Source organism: Aquarana catesbeiana, linkage group LG07, assembly GCF_042186555.1.
Source record: "Aquarana catesbeiana isolate 2022-GZ linkage group LG07, ASM4218655v1, whole genome shotgun sequence".
Taxonomy (NCBI): Eukaryota; Metazoa; Chordata; class Amphibia; order Anura; family Ranidae; genus Aquarana; species Aquarana catesbeiana.
In genome coordinates this window covers 86,752,534-86,767,385 of record NC_133330.1, presented here as the reverse complement: position 1 = coordinate 86,767,385, position 14,852 = coordinate 86,752,534, and the positions used below count along the sequence as shown (strand labels likewise).

The following is a 14,852-nucleotide window of genomic DNA, read 5'->3' as shown; positions in this document are numbered from 1 at the left end:
CCCCCCATACACCATCCATATATACAGCCCTCCTCCATATATACAGCCCTCCCCTATATATACATTCCCCCCCCCCTATACACCATCCATTTATACAGTTCTCCCCCATATATACAGCCCCCCCCATATATAGAGTTCTCCCCCCTATACACCTTCCATATATACAGTTCTCCACCCCTATATACCATCCATATATGCAGTCCTCCCTCCATACACCATCCATATATACAGTCCCCCCCCCATACACCATCCTCATATACAGTCCACCCCCCATATACCCTCCATATATACAGTTCTCCACCCCCCATATACCATCCATATATACAGTCTTCCCCCCCATAAACCATCCATATATATAGTTCCCCCCCATACACCCTCCATATATACAGTTCCCCCCATACACTGTCCATATACCATCCATATATACAGTCCCCCCATATATACAGTTCTCCCCATATATACAGTCGTCCCCCATACACCATCCATATATACAGTCCTCCCCCATATATACAGTCCTCCCCCATATATACAGTTCCCCCCCCCATACACCCTCTATATATACAGTTCTCCACCCCCCCCATATACCATCCATATATACAGTTCCCCCCCATACACCATCCATATATACAGTCCCCCCCATAATCCTCCATATATACAGTTCCCCCCATACACCCTCAATATATACAGTTCTCCACCCTCCCATATACCATCCATATATACAGTTTTCCCCCCATATATACAGTTCTCCCCCATATATACAGTCCTCCCCCATACACCATCCATATATACAGTTCTTCCCCTCATACACCATCCATATATACAGTTCTTCCCCTCATACACCATCCATATATACAGTCCCCCCATATATACAGTTCCCCCCATACACCATCCATATATACAGTACCCCCCATACACCATCCATATATACAGTTCCCCCCCATACACCATCCATATATATACAGTACCCCCCCATACACCATCCATATATACAGTTCCCCCCCATACACCATCCATATATACAGTCCCCCCATATATACAGTCCCTCCCCCATACACCCTCCATATATAGTTCTCCAGCCCCCCATATACCATCCATATATACAGTCCCCCCCATATACCATGCATATATACAGTTCTCCCCCCATACACCATAAATATATACAATGTAAGGTAGGACAGTATACACCCCCATATATACAGTTCTGCCCCCCATACACCATCCATATATACAGTTCTCCACCCCCCATATACCATCCATATATACTGTTCTCCAACCCCCCCATATACCATCCATATATACTGTTCTCCACCCCCCCATACACGATCCATATATACCGTTTTCACCCCCCCTCATACACAATCCATATATACAGTTCTCACCGGGTGACACCGGTTTCTGCCCTACTGTCATCGCCCACTGTCCTACTGACACCATCCACTGCTCTACTGACACCATCCTCTGTTCTATTGACACCGTCCCCTGCCCTACTGACACTGTCCTCTGCTCTACTGACACCGTCCTCTGCTCTACTGACACCGTCCCCTGCTCTACTGACACCGTCCCCTGCTCTACTGACACCGTCCTCTGCTCTACTGACACCGTCCTCTGCTCTACTGACACCGTCCTCTGCCCTGCTGACACCGTCCTCTGCTCTACTGACACCATCCACTGCTCTACTGACACCGTCCTCTGCTCTACTGACATCGTCCACTGCTCTACTGACACCATCCACTGCTCTACTGACACCATCCACTGCTCTACTGACACCATCCAATGCTCTACTGACACCATCCACTGCTCTACTGACACCGTCCCCTGCTCTACTGACACCGTCCCCTGCTCTACTGACACCGTCCCCTGCTCTACTGACACCGTCCTCTGCTCTACTGACACCGTCCTCTGCTCTACTGACACCGTCCTCTGCCCTGCTGACACCGTCCTCTGCCCTGCTGACACCGTCCTCTGCCCTGCTGACACCGTCCTCTGCCCTGCTGACACCGTCCTCTGCCCTGCTGACGCCATCCACTGCTCTACTGACACCATCCACTGCTCTACTGACGCCATCCACTGATCTTCTGACACTGTACACTGCTCTACTGGCTGACAGTGTCCACTTTTAAGGTAGGCTATTTTCATATTTTAACTGACACTTCTTTTATTAATCGAATCATATTTTATGGGTACACTAATGCTTTTGTTTTATTTAACCATGCCCTTTTAAGTCCCCCCCCCCCCACTGTTAATGCAATTTGGCCACAGCCACTGTTCACCGTAGCACACCTCATTACTACTCTCTTTGGGTTAACCTAAGGTATTTTACAATCCTATAGCATGTACTACAAAAAAATTGCCGTGCGCCGCAAAAGTGTTCGGGTTTGGCTTGAAGTAAAGGTGGCAACCCTAGATAGAGCAGAGGACGAAAGGGCTTTTAACCTACTAAGGTACTGCTGCTTTATTTAGCTTCATTTTCAGTGGTTTACAGTTTTCAGCATGCTTGTAGAGCAGACCATTATGTCTGTGTTTATTTCTTTAAAAGCCCAGACACAAGACACAGTCATGGTGTTCAATAAGCTCTAAAGACTAAGTAAAAGTGAGAATTCTGCAATGACATGAGACCCACGTGTATTTACAAGGGACATGACCAGTGTAGTCTAAATGTCCCCTTCATTCTTATCGCTGTTACCCACTTATACTCCAACCCATACCTTACCCACCTCAAATAATGAGACCACACTTATATTTTATGGAGTAAAATGGCCATAACAGCCTATTTTATTAAAACAAACCAACTAAATAACTCCAAACCACTATATATATATATATATATATATATATATATATATATATATATATATATATATATATAAATATAATTAACAATATAATTAACATAACCTGTTAACCCCAGTCTGATGGTCTCTGACGGTGACCCACCTTTTAACCACGTATAACCACATACCACACCAATGCACTGTGGGACCTTTTCCAAACTGATAGGCCTCCAGCTGTGACCGCTCGGAGACAACCCCTTCCCACAGTGCAACCATTCCAGTATTAGGAAACTTTGACAAGTAGTACCCATCCTCATGCCTCAGGAATGGCCCTGCCCCATCTGTTCTAATCTTCGGAAATTCACGCACTGCCTCAACAGGGCACACCCTTGACCCAGGTAATGCGAACAGTGACACATCTACACCCTTACCCTGGTGATCAGTTTTTGACCTGCGCAGCCGCAAACACACTCTATCCACCTCCACCTGCACATCTTGCTCCCAACAGGCCCACTGCCAAACACTTCGATGGGCTGACCAACTCCCCTATCCGAAAAACCCCAAAAATGCTAGCGAGAACACCGCTGTAAACAGCAATGCTTCATACCGTGATTTACATATTGAACCCAACATCGCACATACGGACCCCAGGTTCGTAAAAGTGACAGGCCGTCTCACATCCTTCCACATATGCTGTTTTCGATAACCCTTTATGGCCTGCTTCACCCAAAATCTTTTTTCCAGTCTTCCCCTCCCATTAATTTGAAAAGAAACGATAAGCCCGCCATTTTTTTATCGATGGAAGAGACCGAAAAAACATTTTTCAATGTTCCTAGCTACAAAATACAATACCAGTAACCGCCCGTCCCATTGAAATCGAGACAAGGAGTCAGCTAGCGAATTGTCGACGCCCGGGATGTGCACCGCATAAATAAAATATTTAATCTCAAACACCTCAACACCAGTTTCCGCAAAAGCCATATAACTGGTTGTGGTGACGCAGACATGCGATTGACCACCTGCACTACTCCCACGTTGTCACAATTTATTCTCAACTTTAGATTCTGGCATGCCTCCCCCCACAGTTCCAAAGCCAGCACCACTGGAAAAGTTCCAGTCGCACTAAATTCTTAAGGAACCCCGCCCTCTCCCAAGACTGCGGCCAGGGTTCCACGCTCCAATGCCCTTGGAAAAATGCACCATAGCCCGTGGAGCCTGCAGCATCTGTAACCAGCTCTACATCGAAATTACTCACCGGGCCAGACATCCACACCGCCCTGCCATTGTATGAGGCTAAAAACTCATACCACACCTTTAAATCCTCCCTGTGTTCCCCGGTCAGGCGAATAAAGTGAGTCGGGGCCTTTACCCCCGCGGTGGCTGCCGACAGCCGTCGGCAAAACCTGCCCCATGGGGATGATCCTGCAGGCAAAATTCAACTTACCCAGCAACGACTGCAGAGTCCTCAACTGAACTTTCCGCAGTCCGTGGATTTCCCAAATTTCCTTCTGCAAGTCCTCCAACTTACCTCTGGGCAAGCGGCACTCCATCGCCATTGAGTCTATTACTATCCCCAAAAGCTAAGTTCAGCTGTTGGGCCTTCCGTTCTTTCTGCGGCCAATGGTATACCAAACTTGCCTGCGATGTGCTGCAACGTGGAAAGTAGAATCGCACACACAGAGGAAGTAGGGGGGCCTATACACAAAAAGTCATCCAAATAATGTATGACTGAACCTAAGCCGGAAACCTCCCTAATCACCCACTCCAAAAACGAGCTGAAAGCCTCAATCATGGCACATGAAATCAAAAGAAGTGTAGGACACTGTGCACGCTTCCGGGTCAATAACATCATTGACCGAACCCCCTTTTAGAAAAGATAAGTGGTGTATCAAGCGGAACTTGTTCGGTTCCTTCTTGGGCACCACCCCCAATGGTGACACCACCAAATCCTGCCAGGGTTTGTTGGCAAACGGCCCCCCCATGCGCCCCATGGCCACTTCTCTTCCCAATTTGTCCCCCACCACCCCCGGATGCTGTAAAGCAGATGTCAGATTCCTTGCCTTTGGCGGAACCATCGCCAACGAACACGGGATCTTAAAACCGTCCTGAAACCCCGAAGCCAATAACTTTGCCGCTTCCCTGTCCGGATACTTACTTAGAAAAGGAAGCATCCTTTCCACCCTCACCGGCGTCATCCCTCTTTTGAGCAGAGTCGCCGGCACGCTTCCCTCTCTTAAAACACCTGGACAATGTATGGGCTCCCCCTCACCCAGAGCACTCGTGCTTGAACTTGTATGCTGCTCCAAATTTACAGGAGCCCTCATTGCACTGCCAGCATACTCCCCACTTCCTTCCTGCCGGCAGTCCTGAGGAATGTGTACCCCCGGCCTCCCCCTGAAAAAACTGAGGCGGGGCCCTCGCTCATCCAGAGGCTAATATCTTTATGATCCCAATGCAGAGACGGGCGGACTGCTCTGCGCTGTCTGAACTGCTCGTCGTATCTAAGCCAAGTAGTACCACCGTACACCCTATGTGCCTCTCCTATAGCTTCCATGTAACAGAACAAAGCCGAGCAATGCTTGGGGTTCTTCTCACCAATAACGCTCACCATAATGGCAAACGCTTGCAGCCAGTTAACAAATGTACAGGGTATAAGCCTGTACCTCCTTCTTTCCTCGTTCTCCTTCTTGGAATCATCAGGTTTCACCCTGTCCAAGTTAATTTTTTCCAATGGCAGTAGCGAAAAATCTCCACATACTCGCCCTTGTAAATCTTATCCCGGACTTCCTGTTTTAGATGAGCTCCCAGCGGGCCCTCAAAGTAGAGGTATACCTCGCACTTCGCCGCGTCCGCAGTCCTGACCATATTGGTCCTCTCCGCCTTCTCCGTATCCCTTTTTTCCCCTGCCTTCTCGGTGACCACTCCTACCCCTGACTGCACGGGTATCGGAGCTGCCGGGGGCATCTCCACCCCAGATCCCCCAGTTCCTCCAACCACTGCCTCAAATCTACCTAACAACGCCCGCAGGCCCTCCAATAAATCCGTCAGCTGCGTACCAGACCCCGCACTGGCAGGCCTGTGCCCTGCCCCCTGCTGGCCCAGCGTGTCCCCCCCTGACTGTATCAAAAGAACTGCTGGCCTAACCGTACCCGCAGCTACCACCCCTAACACATCCTGCAATGCATCAGACAAAGACAAATTAACCATTGACTTACCGGGCTGACCAGGAGCTCCCCCAACAGCCGCCGCGTTGCTCTCCATCGCTGGTACTAGTGGTTCCTCCTCCCCTGATGCTTTCCCTTCTGACCTCTCGTCCTGTTCCAGGATGGGTGGCATAGCAAGCCCCCCGGGAGATGAGATCCCTAAGGCCGTGGTGCTTGGCAGTTGTGGGGCCCGCTTCACCCCCGAAATTCCTCCTTCTCCAGACCGGCGTCACTGACCTGACCTGGCGATGCCCTGGCTGTCATGTGTTGTTCTTCCTCCGCCATCTTGTCCCACCGAGCGCTGTCCCGGTAGGCTCCGCCCCCTCACCGACTTCCCGAACTCCCGCTCCACCACCTCCGTGTCTCTGCTCGGTTCTCCGTCCCTCATCATCTCCCCCCTCTGATCGCTGTGTGCGGATGGGGATGCCGCCCTGCTTCCTGACCCACGATGTCCGTGTGGGGAACCGGCGCCATGTTGGCCCGTGGCCCCACCCACCGGATTAGGCAGGCGGCGTGTGGACCACCCAGGGCCTGCTGAAAGCTGTGGCTAATGCTGTTTTGCCAGGGGAAGCAATCGCTCCTCTGTCGGGCTTCTGGGGAGGCGAATGGGTCTAGATGCAGGCCCTGGTGAAAAGCACGCCGGAGGCCGCGACCTCCGCGCGCGATGGGACACCTCACCTGACAGAGATCTGTCTGCCTCGTCCTCCATGAGCTCCGCACCTGTCTCTGCAGCCACTCTGGTATTGCTTCAATCTCTGCCATCGTGGATGGAGGAGCAGTGAGAAAAACTGCCTCCTCCTGTAAGTTCATCTTCACACTGACCCTTTGCACCGCCCCCTCTATAAATATAACCACTCCCCTTTGGCAAAAACTTCTTTCTTACCTTCCCCTTTCTTGCCACTCCCATTACTCCTTTCCACATTAACCCCATATGTGTCTCCCTTAGACACACTGTCATGCCCGGCCCTACACTATCCCTCCTTGCAGTCCTTTCCGTTCCGGGCCTCACTGGAAACTGCTCAAACAGACCCCCTACCTCTGTATAATGTAGGGCTTACTCACTAGGTCTGATTACTGTCATATGGGGAAAGACAGGAGCTTGCTGAGACATATGCAGGCTATGACCTTCAAATAGTCTAAACTTGCACTCAATTGTAGGGCACTCTGTTACCAGATCAGTGTGTGAAGGTAAGTACAGGTTGTTTATGGTGCATTCTTTATTATGGGTTTAGGGAAGTGCAGGAAGAGATCCCCATTGTAATTTTGAGTAATCCACACTAGAGGTCCCTGCTTGGTGGTTGTCAGTGGTGATAAGTGTTCGTAACTTGGGCAGGAATTATTGTAAAGCCTTTTAAATTGGGAACCCGACCAAAAGGCTGCATGGCAACCGTGCCCTGCCAGGCAGTAAGGCCCCTCCAGGGCTGGGATATATAAGTAGTTGGCAGGTTTGAAGAGGGGTTCTCTCCAGTTACCGATCTGGGAAAAAACATTTTCCTATTTTCTATGTTGGACTTGTACAGAGCCAAGGTGTAATCAGGAGTCACCTTATCACTTGTTTCCACTTCAGGGAGGAAAGACTAATTGCATTCCTCTCTGGGAGGAATGCTGGGACATTCAGTGATCCCCTGTTAGGGAGCAAGTCTCATTTCTCAATATATTTCTCACTCACTCTGTGACCTCATGAACATAAAACTTGTTCAAGCATTGTACCATCATTACCCTGCATGGCTGAATGTCTTAGCTCTTCGTTTTTCAATTAAGTAAATGCCCATTCAAAGGAACCTTGTGCTTATTCTGTACTGGTAGAGGGCTACTCTTGGGTATGGGTTTGTGCCCTGGGAATGCATGCAAGACTCAGTCAGCAGGCAGAATGGGTTAGATAGAGGGAAGTGGGTTTTGGTTAGGCTTGGCTGAACCTCTCCCAGTGCTTCCTGGGGTGAAGAGTCAGGACCGTTTTTAAGTTCCAATATCTCAGTGTAAAATTCTGTTGATGCTGCTCAGCTCTGCCCTATTGCCATGTACAGATGACTCACCTGAAGACCCTGTGTTTACTTGTATTTAATCTGCATTGATATGTAAATAGTGGCGGTATTAATATGTAAATAGTTGCAGACCGCGGCATTCATATGTATATCATGTCCCCCTGAGGTCATATCTACCATCATTTCTGCTGAATGCTGCCCACTAGGGAGGTAAAATGCTTGAAAGTCCTGCCTACAACTATAGTCATTAAGTGTCGGTTCACACTGCTGCGCTGCGAATTTGTTCTGTTTTTTTGTCCTGTGTGAGGTGCGATTTTACCGCGAATTTACCGCGATTTTAACGCGATTTTACCGCAAATTTCAGGAGTTGGTCATAGCTGCGATTGATGTTCTAGCCAATGGAATCATAATGGAAAAAGAAAAAAGGTGTTAACTTCCTGTGTATTTCCTGGTTTTTGTGGAGAGTAGTGTGGTGGAATTCGCACATATCTGAACCAACAATGCGATTCCAGAACGATTTACATTGATGTCTATGGAGGCTAAATTTGCAACGCAACGCAGTAAACTCGCACAAGACCCTTTTTTTTATCGCATCGCATTCGTAGGGGAATCGCAACGCATGTATGTGAACGACGGTCATTGAAAACAATGACTTTATGGATGACATGCGAATTTAGAATGTTTTTGATGCATCAAATTCGTCATGAACTCGCATCAGTGTGAACCGGCACTAAGCCAAACATCAGCCTGTTCTGCAAAGGTAAGCAAATTGGAGGTGGAACCCTTCTTCAAAAGAACATGGTGCCACAGCACCGTGAATTTTGGTACATGTGAATACGCACATCTCAGCCAATGCATCAGGGTGTTATTAACAATTAATGGCACTTCTGTGTATCTGCTAAAGGGCAGCATTTTTATGTGATGTCAGGAAAGCGATTTTGATTGTATTTCCGACACACAAATGTGAACGCAGGCTAAATGTCTCAGTTACCTTGGTGGTCAGTGTAAATCTTCTTATTACATTGGGGCCCTGTGTACAATCCTTTCATTCACACTAGTGGCCAGTGTGAAGGTCTCCCTTACATTGGTGGTCAGTGTAAATCCCTCTTTACATTGGTGGTTACTGAGAATGCTCCTATTGCATTAGTGGTCAGTGTAAATCCCCATTACATTGGTGGCCAGTGTAGAAACTCCTCTTTATATTGGTGATCGTTAAAAAAAAACAAAAACTTGCATTTGTGGTCAGTTTCGAATCCTTCCTTAGATTGGTGGTCCATGTAGAAGCCCCCTTTAAATTGGTGGTGAGTGTAAATCCCCCTTACATTGGTGGCCAGTGTAGAAATCCCCCTTTTTGGATGTTGATGTAAATTTCCCCATTACATTGGTTGTCAGTGTAAATTTTTCATAACATTGGTGATCAGTGTACATTTCCCATTACATTGGTGGGAAGTGCAGAATTGGCCTTACACTGGTGGTCAGTGTAAATCCCCCTTAACATTGGTGGTCGGTGTAGAAGTGTCACCTTACATTGGTGGTCAGTACAAATCTCCTCGAGAATGGTCATCAGTGTAAATTCCACCTTACATGGAGGTCATTTTATATTCCCCCTTACACTGGAGGTTGGTGTAAATGCTCTTATTACATTGGTGTCAGTGTAGAAATCCCTCTTTTCTATTGGTGGGTGGCGTAAAATCCCCTGCGGTCAGTGCAAATTCCCCCTCACATTGATGTTCAGTGGAAATTCCCCATTACATTGGTAGAATCCCCCACTATATACTTGCCAAAGATTTCCAGCTTTGCTCTACATGATGATCAGAATTTGTCAGTGTACTGCCTCCTAACTAATCCCACCCCCCCGCCACTGTCAATGATCCCATCAACCCCCCCCCCCCCCAGCATTGCCACTAATCACACACCCCCCTCCGCCAGCATTGCCACTGATCCCAGGAGTCCTAGGATTCCTAGGAGTTTTCTGTCTATTGATGGGTCCCCTCACCTCCCCAGTCCATGGTGTAAAGGGAATGAGGAGATGATGTGCTGTAACCTTTAGCAACCAATCAGTGAGCAGTAATGCTGTACACTAACCTCTTGCAACCAATCATTGAGTGGTAAGGATATGCAGTAACATCTAGGAACCAATCAGTGAGCAGTAATAATGTGCAGTAACCTCTACCAACCAATTAGTGAGTGGCATAGATGTCCAGTAACCTCTAGCAATCAATCAGTGAACAGTATTGATGTAGAGTAATCTCTAGCAACCAATCAACAAGCAGAAGTCATGTGCTGTAACCTCTAGAAAATAAACAGTGAGCCATAATGTGTGCTGTAACCTCTAGCAGCCAGTCAGTGAGCGGTAATGATTCACTGTAACCTCTCACAACCAATCGCAATCGCTGCCTGATCTGATTCAGTAAACTGATTTTGAGTCTAGCTGCTATTTATTGTATGTCTCAAAGCATGTGGAGAGCGAAATTGCGTGGAAGAGGGGGCCCAAGAAAATGTTTGCCCAGGGTCCAGTCAATATTAAAGACGGCCCTGTGAAGAGTGCGTGCATGGCCCTGTTAGTCTCAAAAAACCTGGGGGAGTATATGTAAAAGACCTGCAGCTGTGCGTATCACGCAAGTCAGCAAGGAAACAGACATTACAAGTGGTCCAGACACACTACACGAGAAAGTACACATTTGCTTTAAGTGTTAATATTAAGGGTCCTTTCACACTGGGACGGTTTGCAGGCGCTATTGCGCTAATAATAGTGCCTGCAAACCGACCCGAAAGTGCCGCTGCTTTAATTCCAGTGTGAAAGCCCCGAGGGCTTTCACACTGGAGCGGTGCGCTAGCAGGATGGGAAAAAAAGTCCTGCTAGCAGCATCTTCGGAGCGGTGAAGGAGCGGAGTGCTCCTGCCCATTGAAACCAATGGGACGGCGCGGCTATACCGCCGGCAAAGCGCCTCTGCAGAGGCACTTTGCGGTGGTTTTAACCCTTTCTCGGCCGAATACCGATGGTAAAGCGCTGCTTACAATAGCGGCGCTTTACCGCCGACAACGCCCCCGCCCCAGTGTGAAAGGGGCCTTAAGCAAGCAACCAGAACTTATTCTGCTGTTGACATAGAAGTACAGTGTAAAAGATGGATTCTAAATTGTTGTTTGCTGCATTTAACAATTGCCTACAGGGCACTTACACCCCCTTCCTGCCCAGACCATTTTTCAGCTTTCATCGCTGTTGCACTTTGAATGACAATTGTGCGGTCATGCTACACTGTACCCAAATGAAATTTTTATCATTTTCTTCACACAAATAGAGCTTTCTTTTGGTGGTAATTAATCACTGCTGTTTTTTTATTGTTTACAAAAAAAAAAAAGACCAAAAAATGTGAAAAAAAATGTTTTTTACTTAGTTTCTGTCAGTAAATTTTGTAATGAAGTCATTTTTCTCCTTCACTGATGTGCACTGATGAGGCGGCACTGATGGGCACTGATAGGCTGAACTGGTGGGCATTGATGAGGTGGCACTTATGGGCACTGATGAGGCGGCACTGATTAGGTGGCACTGATGAGGAGGCACTAATATGCCACACTTATGGGCACTGATAGGTGGCACTGATATGTGGCACTGATGAGTACTGATAGGCGGCACTGATGGGCACTGTTAGGTGGCACTGATGGGCACTAATAGTTGGCACTGTTTGGCACTGATAGGCGGCACTGGTGTGCACTGATAGGCAGCACTGGTGGGCACTGATAGGCGGCAAGGCTAGGTGGTACTGATGGGCACTGATGGGCATTGATGGGTGGCACTGATGGGCATTGATAGACAGCAGTGATGGACATTGATGGGCAGCACTGATATGCGGTACTGATAGCCAGCACTGATTTGCATCACTAATGGGCACTGATTGGTGGCACTTGTGGGCAGTGGCGGGCACTGACTGCTGGCACTGATTGCTGGCACTGGTGGGCACTAATTGGTGACACTGTTGGCACTATAATGTAATCAGGGCACTGATGATCAATGCCCTGATTACATGTTTTGTTGCCCCCTGCGAGGAGATGCCGCTAATCCGCTCTCCTCGCCACACACTCTGTCAGTGTGAGGCGAGGAGCGCCGATTACCAGCATCTCTATGTTTACATGTGACCGGCTGTGATTGGACACAGCCAATCACATGGTTAAAGAGCCGCGGAGCTGCGGCTCTTTACAGAGATTGGGGTCGCGCCGTGTCCTGGCAACACAGCGCAGCTGCACGCCCCCGCGGACACGCGAGAGCGGCCGTTCTGGGACGCCGTCATATGGCGGCAACAAGTTAAAGGAGTTGTAAAGGTACATTTTTTTTTAAAGCGGAGTTCCACCCATATAAAAGTCAGCAGCTACAAAAAGTGTAGCTGCTGACTTTTCTTAATTGGACACTCACCTGTCCCACGGTCCAGCGATGCGGGCGAACGAAGCCCCATTCCTCAGCGCCAGCATTGTCACTGTGGGCGCACAGCTGTGGCTGCACAGCTGGCCACGCATTGCGCATGCGTAAGCTGCGCTGTGCACCGTGACTGGCCGGGCAATCATCTGAGACCTGTGACATGTCCCAGATGATTGTAGAGAGGGAGGGGGAAGAGGTGAACTTCCTTCCAGCGCCACGGCGCCCCGGGAGGAAGTGGGAGCTGGATCCTTCTAAAAAGAGGGTATCCGCTCCCCCCCCAAAGAAATAACATGCCAGATGTGGCATGTCAGGGGGTCACCTGCACTTAAAGCGGAAGTTCCATTTTTGGGTGGAACTCCGCTTTAAATAAACATGTCTATACTTACCTACTCTGTGCAATGGAATCGCACAGAGCGGCCGGTAACCTCCTCTTTTCGGGTCCCCTGCCAGCGCTCCTGGCCCCAACTCTCTGGCCAGTGGCCCCATGGGAAGCCGCTTCCCATGGGGGGACTCTTCCATGCTGGCACCCGAGTCCCTCTGCTGCGTCCATTGACACAGACAGCGGGACTCGGGCCCACCCCCCGCTCCCTTGTCACTGGCTTTTGTTGACAGCACTGGGAGCCAATGGCTCTCGATGCCCCGGCCTTGCCAGCGAGACCTGGAAGTGAGGGGAGAGAAGAGCTGCAGCCGTACAGGAAGCTGGATCGAATAATGTCTCAGGTAGGTAAAGGGGGGCTGAGGGGGTGATGCCGACACCTAAACATGTTTTACCTTAATGCAAGGAATGCATTAAGGTAAAAAATGTTTAGCCTTTACAACCACTTTAAAGTGTTTGTACACTGTATTACCAAAAGTATTGGGACGCCTGCCTTTACATACACAAGAACTTTAATGGCATCCCAGTCTTAGTCCTTAGGGTTCAATATTGAGTTGGCCCACCCTTTGAAGCTATAACAGTTTCAACTCTTCTGGGAAGGTTGTCCACAAGGTTTAGGAGTGTGTCTATGGGAATGTTTGACCATTCTTCCAGAAGCGCATTTGTGAGTTTAGGCACCGATATGAACAGGAAGACCTGACTCGCAATCTCCGCTTGAATTGATCCCAAAGCTGTTCTATCGGGTTAAGTTTAGGACTCTGTGCAGGCCAGTCAAGTTCCTCCACCCTAAACTTGCTCATCCATGTCTTTATGGACCTTGCTTTGTGCACTGGTGTGCAGTCATGTTGGAACAGGAAGGGGCCACCCCCCAAACTGTTCCTACAAAGTTGGGAGCATGAAATTGTCCAAAATGTCTTGGTATGCTGACGCCTTAAGAGTTCCCTTCACTGGAACTAATAGGCCAAGCGCAACCCCTAAAAATAACAAACAAAAAAAACACACCATATTCCCCCCTCCACCAAATTATTTGGACCAGTGCACAAAGCAAGGTCCATAAAGACATGGATGAGTGAGTTTGAGGTGGAGGAACTTGACAGGCCTGCACAGAGTCCTAACCTCAACCCGATAGAACATCTTTGGGATGAATTAGAGCGGTGACTTTAAACCAGGCCTTCTCATCCACATCAGTTCCTGACCTCACAAATGCACCTCTGCAAGAATGGTCAAACATTCCCATAGACACACTCCTAAACCTTGTGGACAGCCTTCCCAGAAGAGTTGAAGCTGTTATAGCTGAAAAATGGGGGCCAACTCAATATTGAACCCTACGGACTAAGACTGAGATGTCATTAAAGTTTGTGTGCATGTAAAGGCACGCATCCCAATACTTTTGGTAATATAGTGTTTATCCAACACATTGTTTTTGGATAGAGTAGGTAAGGGTTAAAACCCATGTCATGTTATGGTTTGCTGTTTGTGTCCCATTGGGGATATTTCTCTTCACCTCCTGTCTCAGAGATGCAACAGGAACTGAGAGGAAATCTCCCCAAAGTAAGAGGAATGCACCTCCTAAACATTTCTTACCAGAACAGGTGTCCCTATTGGAAGATTTGCCCTAACCTCTAGTTCTGGTGGCATCTCTAAAATTTTGGTATTTTTCTCACTTTCTGTCTGGGTGACAATGGTGATAGCCTGTGCAGACACTATAGAATAAGCACTTTTTATTAAATAAATGTCCATGTGTGAACAAATTTATTAACATATAAAATAAGTAATATAACTATAAATAATTCATTATTAATTAACTTACTTGACGAGTCCAGCTGTCTGACCCTTTGAAACGGCAGTTGCATACTGCTTCTTTGCAGCTTCTTTTTCTTTAATCACCCCTGAATATGTTATTCCATCAATTATCCTGCATTAAATTCACATAAGATGGTTAATGAAATATTTATCATTAAAACAAACAATTTATATAATTTCCTGTGCCATTATAATGATGCAGGAAACAGCCAGGAGTGGCTTGAGCCACATTAACTAAGAAAGTGAAATAGCGAAATATAAACTAGTGCAGGTCTGCCCCTAATTACAAAATACAGATATTTTCCA

General features: G+C 48.0%; 1 protein-coding gene across 2 annotated transcripts in view; it reads right to left on the bottom strand.

Moving 5' to 3' along the window:
- LOC141103142 (inter-alpha-trypsin inhibitor heavy chain H3-like) overlaps positions 1 to 14,852 on the bottom strand; it is a 221,679-nt gene that overhangs the window by 184,026 nt on the left and 22,801 nt on the right. For both annotated transcript variants that reach the window (XM_073592420.1, XM_073592421.1), the window contains exon 4: positions 14,554 to 14,658. In XM_073592420.1, coding sequence (XP_073448521.1) covers positions 14,554 to 14,658 — 105 coding nt within the window. The remainder of the gene's footprint in view (positions 1 to 14,553; positions 14,659 to 14,852) is intronic.